General features: G+C 47.4%; 1 protein-coding gene and 1 long non-coding RNA gene across 2 annotated transcripts in view; one reads left to right on the forward strand and one right to left on the reverse strand.

Moving 5' to 3' along the window:
• The window catches only part of LOC106735336 (uncharacterized), a 23,250-nt gene extending 16,823 nt beyond the window's left edge, over nucleotides 1-6,427 (forward strand). The window contains exon 3 of the long non-coding RNA XR_001370675.2: nucleotides 5,295-6,427. This is a non-coding gene — a long non-coding RNA (uncharacterized LOC106735336). The remainder of the gene's footprint in view (nucleotides 1-5,294) is intronic.
• WDR73 (WD repeat domain 73) overlaps nucleotides 1-10,798 on the reverse strand; it is a gene marked incomplete at its 5' end in the record, with an annotated part of 13,646 nt that overhangs the window by 2,505 nt on the left and 343 nt on the right. The window contains 5 exon segments of the mRNA XM_014589476.2: nucleotides 1,036-1,395; nucleotides 1,722-1,886; nucleotides 7,707-7,771; nucleotides 8,631-8,719; nucleotides 10,136-10,224. Of these exon segments, the coding sequence (XP_014444962.1) occupies nucleotides 1,036-1,395; nucleotides 1,722-1,886; nucleotides 7,707-7,771; nucleotides 8,631-8,719; nucleotides 10,136-10,224 (768 nt within the window).

Consider the following 10,798-nt stretch of genomic DNA (forward strand, 5'->3'; position numbering starts at 1 on the left):
AGAGAGACAGGGGAAGAGGGAGAAAGCACTCCCCAGTGAGGTGTGGTCACACCACAATCCCTTCTCCTCCATTTCTCCATCCTATAGCAATTTTGGGGTACACAAGCACATGACTGGTGTGTTTCTGTAGTTGCTGGGGCTGAGATTCAAACCACATTTGAATGTGGGATCCAGCTCCTTCTACCACTAGGCCACAGGACCAACCCGATAACTGTTGTACCCAGATTAGAAGCTAATCTAGAGGCTCTAGAGGCTAATCCTACACATGCATTATTGCTGTTAATCCTCACAACTATTTGAAGTAGGTATCATTATTTTCCCCAGAAAACTGAGGCTTAAAAGACTTTTTTGAATCTTTTCAACTTGCCCAAGTTCCAGTCCCCCTAACTCTGAGTTCCCCTTGGCAGATGGCCATCTCCTACCTGATGAGGGCAACAGAAGCACTTTGAGAGGACCGCCCACATGTCCCCACGTCGTTCAGATATTCCCACGCGCATCAGATCTTGCTCTCTTCCTTCATCTGCTCTTTCTGGATCCTGGCATTCCAATCATTCTTTCTTGCTCTCTCCATTATTGCTTCAACTCTCCTCTCAATGGACCCCTCCCCCCCCACTGCCGTCTAGTTATGGTCATTAAATACTCCCAAGCACTAGACTCCACCAGATCAGACCTAGGAGCCCACTGACCTGGCTGGCTGGCTGCAATTCAAAAAGCAAGTCGGCTGAAATACACCCTTGAGAGCTTGTCACCTCTAGGATAGCCCCATGGCCGACCCAGGCCACTCGACTGACATCATGCCTGAATTGCAGCTAGGCCTAGAAAGGCCTGCAGCCAGTGTGTGGCACATGGTGGCCAGGATGAGGAAGGGCCTGCTGCTGAAGGACCTGGAGAGTTAAGGTGGAACTTCCTCTGGGGGCAACTTCCTCTAACTTTGGGAGCCAGATTTATCATGAGACTGCAGGCTCCATTTTCAACACCAGACAGTTCCCTGAAGGGGCGATCACACAGCAGACATAAAATCCTGTTCAATAGTACCTGAGATGGCCAAGCAGCGGTCCAGGCCCGGGGCCCAAGTCACTCGAAGCAGCTCTGGATCAGGACTAGGTGCAGACACAGGGCACTGGACTGAGCTCACAGGATGGACAATATCCCGGGGGTCAATGAGACACAGCTGCCCGTTTGAGCCAAGGCTGGCGATGCTGGGCCCAGGGTCGCGGCCTCCAGCTTCTGCACACCACCTCTCTCCTCCACACCCAGAGCAGGGACTATCGTTTTTCAGTGGGGCCCACTTCTGACGAGTATCCACAAGGCCCAGCTGGCCTGAAGTGCAGCAGAAAGCAAAGGTGTCTGCATCTAGGACCTGTAGGCTACTCAGCTCCTCACTGTCACTGACACCTGGAAGACCAAGGACAGAGGAGAAAAGCTGCTGTCAGATGAGTCTGGCAGGGCTGGCTGGTCACCGGTCCCTTCCCACCAGTCCCAGGCAGAACGAACATTTCCCACTCCTACTCGTCTCACCACAGCCTACTTGGTGGGTGGTGCTGGTCTCTAGGATCATCTCTTCCCACCCCAGAGCAGGAGCTTGAGGCGAGGGCTTGCCTCCCACTGCAGATTCCCCAGCATCTGCACAGAGGGTTGAACTAACTTCTAAACGTGGCTGCACTGGGTTGGGAGGCAAATGTTGGCTGGAGGATGCAGCAAGGGGTAAATGGCTACCATACCTGAGGTATATGTGGTCTTCTGGGATTCCAGATCTACAATCTTCAGGCTACTGAGCCTCACCCCATGGAGGACACCAGGTGTCATCGAGGAAAAGATGGCCACTCTAGGCCAGAGATTTTCTTCTTGTTCATTCACAGCAATAGTGCTGACAGTTTTAATGACATCTGGAGAGGAGGGGAAAAGAGGATAAAATCCAGAATGCCAATGATGGTTTGAAACAGCACATGACAAAGGCCAGCCAGCCATCTTCCCCCAAACAAACAGGTGGTTAAGGAAGAGAAGGATGGGAACCAGCAGTTAGTCGACCGCGGTTTGCGTCCCGGACCTGGTGGCTTAAACTCACGCTGGGCGCGTGTGCATGCGTGCCCAAGATCCCAAGAGGAGAATGGAGGAGAAGGGATTGCGGCGTGACCATCCCCCCTGGGGGGTGATTTCTCGCTTTCTGTCTCTATGTCTCTCTCTGGTCATATTTTTAAAATAATAATAATGGTGCCAGTAGGTGGCATCATAGTGGGCATGCTGGAATCCCACATAGATGACTATGGTTCGAGTCTTGGACCTGGCAACTTGCTTTTTAATTCTTTCTATCTCATTAAGTTAAAATAAAAAAGTTAAGTAAAATAATTCTTTAAAAATATAAATTAATAAAATTAAATTAAATAATTCTAGAAAAAATAACAAAGTAGTTCAAGTACAGAAGCCATTAGCAGTTAAGGAGTACACAAAGGAAGTCAAATCCGATAGGGCTAGCTCGTTCACGCAGACGGTGCCCTAAATAAAAAAAAACCCCCCCAAAAAAAAAAAAAAAAAAAAGAAAGGGAGCTGAGAGTTGAAAAGAGGATGTTGAGACATAAAGACTTGGAGTTACGTTACTTTTTTTTTTTTTGGAGAGGTTTTTGCTATAGGGCGCGTGCACTCGCCAGACAGACAGAGACAGAGAGATAGAAAGCGAGAAATCACCCCCTAGGGGGGATAGCCACACTGCAATCCCTTCTCCTCCATTCTCCTCTCAGGATCTTGGGCATGCACACACGCGCGCCCGGCGTGAGTTTTAAACTACCTGGTCCAGGACGCGAACTGTGGTCGACTACATGGGAGTCCAGTGACATAGCCATTATGCTAACTGCTGGTCCCAAGTTATGTTACATTTTTTAAAGTGTCAGAAGCACTCACTTTAATATCTTTATAATTTATCTTGTGAACTATTTTTACAAATGGGATATAATGAATCATAGCAACCATCTCAAAACTCCAAGAGCAGTTCTGGCTTTTTATAGTTTTGTGGAGAATAAATACAGGAAAAGAAAAGCAATGAAGACACTGCAGGTGTCATTTACACCTTCAGTGAAAAACAGCAGGTTCAGAGTTCATCAGCTAATATCATTTACTCAGAAACACATCCTTTGTCCTCAGGCATTTTGCTAAAACCCAGCAAGTAAAGGGCATGTTGCAGTTGTCATCGTCTTAAAGTGTAAACTGGACAAGTCCACATCCTTTTCACATTGAAGGGCTATCTGGCCTCCGGTAGAATCAAGTTTTAGTTTTCTAAGGAAGTCTTCAAAAAGTTAATGGAAAGTGTATATTATTTTTTTAAAAATGCATGAATTTAAAATATTTTTGAACCAAAATAAACTTGTACTTTAAGGGACAAGCAGATAGCATAATGGTTACATTGCTGGATGCCCACATAGTCAACAGTGGTTCAAGGCCCTGACCCAGCAGCTTAAAACTAATGCTGAGTGCATGCGTGTGTGTGTGTGTGCCCAAAATCCCAAGAAAAAATTTTAAAAAAGGAATAGTAGCATGTCCAGCCCCTCTGGAGGGTGAGTTCTCGCTTTCTATCTCCCTGTCTCTTTCTGTCTCTGTCTCTCTGGTACGCATACATGCCCTATAGCAAAAATCTCTCAAAAAAACAAAAACCTTGTATGTTGGGAACCAGCAGTTAGCGTAATGGCTATGTCGCTGGATTCCCACGTAGTCGACCATGGTTCGCGTCCTAGACCCGGTGGCTTAAAACTCACGCCGGACGTGTGTGCGTGCGTGCCCAAGATCCTGAGAGAAGAATGGAGGAGAAGGGATTGCGGTGTGACCATCCCCCCTGGGGAGTGATTTCTTGCTTTCTGCCTCTATGTCTCTCTCTGTCTGTCTGGCGAGCACACGCGCCCTATAGCGAAAATCTCTCCAAAAAAGAAAAACCCTTGTATGTTAATTCTATTCTCCATAAAGTTTTTTAAAAAGATTCATTTTTAAAATATTTATTTCATTTCATTCATTCATTTGTTTATTTTAATTTGACCAGAGAGAGACAGAGAGAAAGAGGGAAGTTGAGAAAGCAAGTAACCAGGTCTGTGACTTGAACTGTGGTCCCCTTACCCACCCTGCCCCCGGCTGGCCCCCATTTGTTTTTTTTTTTTTTTTTGAGAGGTTTTTGCTACAGGTCATGTGCGCTTGCCAGAAAGACAGAGAGAGACAGAGAAATAGAAAGTAAGAAATCACCCCCCTGGCGGGATGGCCACGCCACAATCCCTTCTCCATTCTCCTCTTAGGATCTTGGGCATGCATGCACACACATCTGGCATGACTTTAAGCCACCGGGTCTGGGACTCAAACCACAGTTGACTACATGGGAGTTCAGCAACATAGCCTTTACGCTAACTGCTGGTTCCCCCAATTTTTTTTTTTAAAGAAGTTTTTGCCTTAGGGAACATGCATTTGCAGGAGAGAGAGAGACAGAGACAGTAAAAGAAAAAGTGAGAAATCACCTCCTAATGGGAATGACCATACCATAATCCTTCTCCATTCTCCCAAGATCTTGGGCATGTATGCACATGTGCCCAGCGTGAATTTCAAGCCATTGGTCTGGGACTCAAACTGGTTGACCATGTGGGAGTCCAGCATCTTAACCACCACATCATCTATTGGCCCCATTTATTTAATTTTACTTATCATTATTATGTATTAATTTTCCACAGGGCATGTGTGCTCACTAGAGAGAAAGTGAGAAAGCAGTACAACTGGTCTGGGACTTGAACAGCGGTCAGCCAAACAAAAACAGCACCTTGTTTTTGTTTTTTGGAGAGGTTTTTGTATAGGGCGTGTGTGCTCGCCAGAAAGTCAGAGAGAGACAGAGAGACAGAAAGCAAGAAATCACCCCCCGGGGGGATGGCCACGCCGCAATCCCTTCTCCTCCATTCTCCTCTTGGGATCTTGGGCAAGTACGCACATGCGACCCACTGGGTCCGGGACTCAAACTGCAGTCGACTATATGGGAGTCCAACGACATAGCCATTATGGCAACTGCTGGTCCCGGGGGTCCAGCACCTTAACCACCATGCCACCTGCTGTCCCCTCCATAAATTTTTTGAAGTGCCCTCATATTTGTCTCAACCTGCTTGGTTAGCAGTAGGTTCTTGTCTATGTATTCTGCATTTGAGAATTAACGGATGCTGTTTGTAACAACTCAAAACATGTCATCTTCTGTACAAAGTATTTAAAGAGAAATTCTTATTTTCCATCTCATATTTTCTTGCTTCAAGAGGGGACTCATTATTTGGGTTCCATATTCTCTTTAGGAGGTGAAGACTTGTGTATCGTCTCACCACTAGAGGACAGACCGAAGTTGGAATGAGGGGGGAGCAGAAGGCAGGACACTCAAGGAGCTCATGAAGTGGCGGCATGGCAGCCAGTTCCCTCAGGATAGTTCCCACGCTGGGAGTGCACAGAGGGGTGTGGCTGGGCTGATGAGAATACAGAGGACCCTTGGGCACGGCTCCCAAAGCCCATGAGACTCTCAGTGGACTTAATCCAGACTTGCTGATCCTAATTGCTCCCCCCACAGAAGCACAGAGGCTCAGCACAGACACAACAGCTGACCCTAAGGACCAGTGAGTGTCTCTGAGGAGTGCAAAGAGGCTGTAATTCAAGCTGCCACAGTAGCTCTGATCAGCTCTCTTGGGTCACATGTAAGTGGCTCCTTCCCTTTCCATAAACTCTTAGGAGCCTGCAGAGATTCTCCTTGGACCTGCCACTGAGCCAGTGGGTGGTTCTCAGCTGTGACTTGTCCCTGATGGGAGGAAGAGAAGACCTTTTTTAGAGATCTGGCAGAAAACAAAGGCTCGAGAGCCTCTTGCCTGGACAGCTGCTCTGTGAGTACAGTTGGAAGGAGGTCAGGTCTCCTTCTCTAGTCAGTGATTAAGACCACAGCAAATTGACCAAACTGGCTCCAGGGTGAAAAGACCAACTACCTCAAAAGCAAAGCAAAAGATACAGCGAGACACCTCTGAGAACTTGGAAACATGCAGGGTCTTCAAGTTCGTGGAAAACGCTTATTCCTAAGATGCTGTGCATGATTTCAAAAGTTTCTGTATTGAGATAAACTAATATTTTGATTCCATAAACTAATATTTTGATTCCATATTTCTATAAACCTTTTGAAGTCTCCCTATGAAAAGAAGAAGGTTTATCTGAAATTATATCAACACGGGATGGGTCAGAGCAGAGGTGAGCAAAGGGACCTGAGGGACCCAGAACAGCTCTGAGATCTACAACACTGAGCAAATGGAGCACATGTCTAAAGGGCGGTGGCACCCACAGGAGAGGACCGTTCCATCACAGAGGCAAAGAAAATGTTGGGGCCTGTCCAGGAAGAGAGGGAGCCACACCAACAGAACGATGTTCAAGTGCCAAGTGGAAGCAGCAAGTGGCATCAGCCGAGACGCTGACACTGTACTCACCTAACTCAGTGGTCTCCACAGCACCAGGGCTGAGAGAAGAGGCCTCAGGCCCTGCCCCAGGTGCACGGACAGCACTCAGGGCCTAGGCTGCCATGCTTTCCCAAGTTTCTTTCTTTTCCTTTTACATTCTTTTTTTGGGGAGAATTTTTTTTTTTTTTTTTTTTTTTTTTTTTTTTTTTTTTTTTTGCTATAGGGCATGTGCACTCGCCAGAAAGACAGAGACAGAGAGACAGAAAGTGAGAAATCATCCCCCGGGGGGATGGCCACACCGCAGTCCCTTCTCCTCCATTCTCCTCTCGGGATCCTGGGCACACACGCACGTGCACTCGGTGTGAGTTTAAGCCACCATGTTTGGGACTCGAACCGCAGTCAACTACATGGGAGTCCAGCGACGTAGCCATTATGCCAACTGCTGGTCTCTTCCCAAGTTTCTTGCTGTCTGCCCATGCCATGTTATGAGAAAGCACTGTGGAAATCTCTGAGCTGATCCCTCTTGCTCTGGCTATACGGAGTCTTTGATCAGCCTAGATCTATAGATGGGAAGCTCCCTGTGGGCCCAGGCACGATGCTGCAGCTGCTAATTCGTCTTTGTTGGCATTAAAGTAGATACTACATTTCTTTTTGTTTGTTTCCTTCAGTTTGCTGGAGGGTGCATACACTCATAGAAGAGAGAGAGAGAGTGAGAAAGGACCCTCCATGGAGTGTGGTCATGCTGTAATCTGTTCTCCTCCTTTCCTCCCTCCCTTCAGTATCCTGGGGTGTGAGCACATACTAGTGTGTTTTAGTCACTGACACTGGGACTCAAACCATACAGTCAGTCACATGAGAACCAACTACCTTTTATTACTTTTTTTAGAGGTTTTTGCCTTAGGGTATATGCACTCACCAGAGAGAGACAGAGACAGTGAGAGGGAAAGTGAGAAATCACCCCCCAGGGGGGATGGGCACACTGCAATCACTTTTTCTTCATTCTCTTCCTCCTGGGATCTTGGGCACGCATGTACACACACACACCTGGTATGATTTTCAAGCCACCAGGTCCGGGACTTGAACCGTCATTGGCCATGTGGGAAGTCCAGTGATGTAACCAGTACCCAATCCGCTGGCCCATGGTTCTAGCCACCTTAACACAAAGTCAATACTGCATTTTAAGTCCCCTGGCTCTAAGTCTCCTTAATCAATTAGCAGGCAGGGCTATGTGAATCGCACACCTTCCTAAAACCTCAGCCTCCACCAAATGACATCACTCACCACTGTCCTCTGCGACCTGCCATACCTGCAGGTAACAACCTGGAAGGCCACTGGTCACCAGTAACCTGTTTGGGATAGACAGGAAATCTTAGTCCAGACAGTGGGGAGTGCAGCAGCATATCCCCAGCCTTGCCTTTTCTGGCCCATTTGGCTTGGGATCCCTCCACTCCTCATGTCAGAAAATCTGACTCAGGGTCATCGGGATATTTAGCAAGTGATGTACAGGCCCATAGCTCGTGTGGAGTCAGGGGACTGAGCCCAGGCTTCATGTGTCACGATGGTCACCTGGAGAGGGTCCCACCAAGGACCCTGAACTGTCCAACTCTCCCAGTGAGCCATGATGGCCAGCTACCCACCGTCAGCTCTCTGAGAAACTAAGAGCACCCTGTCCTGTATCTAGTCCCTGGGTCAACTCCAGGGATCTGTTGGTTACATTCGTCTCAATGGCTGTGGGGGGTCAGGAAGCCACAGCAATGGTTTCTTTGGATTCTAGTGGTGGATGGGTGGGTGAGGGTAACAAGAGTGAGTGTGTGTGTGTGTGTGTGTGTGTGTGTACACACATTCCCATACTTATGAGGGAGTGGCTGTGGGGATAAAAAGGAAATGTATGTGTGTCTGTGTGTTTGTGTATGTACATACCCAAACTTGTGAGGGAGTGTGTGTGCGTGTGTGTGTGTGTGCACGCACATACCCATACTTGTGAGGGAGTGGGTGTGGGGATGAAAAGGGAGTGTGTGTGCGTATGTGCGTGGGAGTGGGTGTGGGGATAGAAAGGGAGTGTGTGTGCGTGCGTGTGTGTGTGTGTGTGTACACATACCCATACTTGTGAGGGAGGGGGTAGGGGGATGAAAAGGGAGGATACCCCTGGGCATTTCTAGCCATCCCTTTCTGAATGGGAAGTCTGGGTCACAGAACTGACCATACCTGGTATCTGGCACATACTTTAGATCAAAGACAGACTTATCTGAAAATCCTCCATGGCGCACTTTGAAATCTCTTTCTGGGAATAAACCCTAAAAGACAAGGGGTGGCCGATCAGAAAGAGCCTACTCTTCAAGGGAACATTTCGGGCGAGCTCTAGACAGTCAGATCCTGGCCTGGCAAGAAACTACGGAAGTTGCTCAGCTCACAACAGATCTTCCTCCCTGCAGGGCCTCCGTGTGCTGTTACTTGTAAATGCGGGTTTCAGCTCTTACACTGACAGCTTCCCTCCTTTCCTTTTACGTTATTTATTTATTATTTTTCCTTCATTCATGACAGAGCATGTACACATGCACATGAGAGACAGAGAGAGAGCAGCAGAGAGAGAGGAGCACTCTCCACATGGTCTGGTCACACTGTGGTCTCCTTCCTCTAGTCCTCTAGCTTGCTGGTGCCGGGGCCCTCACGTGTGCCTGACATCTTTCAGGCTGACCAGGCCAGGGAGGTCGCCATGGGGGATCCAGCTTCTCCAGGGCAATGCATTACCACCATACCACAGAGCCGGCCCAAGACAGCTCCCTTTCTTCACTGTACACCCCAAACCCCTTCCCTGGACTCTTGCCAGCCCCTTTCATTATAGCACACACATTATACTCAGCCTTCACAGAGGAGTCACAGAGGCCAGGTGGCCTCTCCCCAAAGACAGCCGGAATTACCAGCCAATTAACACATCCCCTACCCTCCCATTAGAAGCCATGTGGGCTTTGGGATCAGCAGATGGCATAGTGGTTACATCCTTGGACTCCCACATGTTGATCACGGTTTGAGTCCTGCACCCAGCAGCTTAAAACTCATGCCAGGCATGTCTGTGTACGTGCCCAAAATCCTGAGAGGGGAATGGAGGAGAAGGGAATGCGTCATGGCCATCCTCCCATGAGGGGTGATTTCTGTCTTTCTGTCTCTCTGGCAAGCAAAAACATTATAGCAAAAACCTTTTTCCCTTCTCTCCTCGCAAAAAAAGGAGTCATGTGTGGGCCAGGAAATGGTGTGGTGGTTAAGGGCACTAGACTCCCAAATGGCCAACTGTGGTTCAAGTCCTGGATCTGGTCGCTTACTTTCTCACTCACTTTCTCTTTCACTCTTGCATGCAGGCATATATGCCCAGTGTGTTTCTCAAGTCACCAGGTCCAGGACTCAAACTGCATTGTTGATACGTGGAATAAAGCTGCCTTAACCACCAGCCCATAGGCTGGATAAAGTAAAATTGGCCTCTTCCTTTAGTAGCCTTTTGTAAACCATGAGATATTCCACAGTACATATCCCTGTGCATATCAATGTCCCCTCATCAGACTGTAAGGGCAGGCCCAGTGCTTCCTTTTCTTATTCTCTTTTTAGTATCCAGGATAATACTATAGGCAGTATACTACAGGTATTATCTGGCAGATAAAAGGAACTCCAAAAATGTTTAATAAATAAAGCCAACACATACACTCAGTATTTCCAGTTACCTGGTTTTCCTTTACAGAAAGTCTGAGAGGTAACATCAAATGAAGAATCTCATTTTTTTTTGAGCTTTCATAGCCAGCCACAAAGATTCCTGGAAAAAGAAGTAGAACCTACTGTTGACAAACTGTTAGAAAGCTTATGGGGAGGACCAGCAGGTGGCGTGGTGGTTAAGGCTCTGGACACTCCCACATGGCTAACTATGGTTTAAGTCCCAGACCTGGTGGTTTTCTTTCTCACTTTCTCTTTGTGCGTGTGTGTGTGTCTCTCTCTGTCTCTCTCTGGTCAAGTTAAAATAAATGAATGAATAAATCAAATTAAAAACACAACTCTTTAAAAAAAAAAAAAAAAAGCTTATGGGTGGTGACTGGGTCGATCAACTTCCAAGTCACTCACACCGTGAGTACAACCTTGTATCAGGGCATGGAAGAGATTTAATAAAGGATTATAACTTCTTTATTTTTAAGAATTATTTTATTTAACTGTATTATTGATTTATTTTATTATTTCTTTTTTTGGAGAGGTTTTTGCTATAGCGCGCGTGCGCTCGCCAGACAGAGAGAGACATAGAGACAGAAAGCGAGAAATCATCCCCCAGGGGGGATGGCCACGCCGCAATCCCTTCTCCTCCATTCTCCTCTTGGGATCTTGGGCACGCACGCACACAC

Source organism: Tupaia chinensis, unplaced genomic scaffold (assembly GCF_000334495.1).
Source record: "Tupaia chinensis unplaced genomic scaffold, TupChi_1.0 Scaffold000359_1, whole genome shotgun sequence".
In the NCBI taxonomy this organism is placed as follows: Eukaryota; Metazoa; Chordata; class Mammalia; order Scandentia; family Tupaiidae; genus Tupaia; species Tupaia belangeri.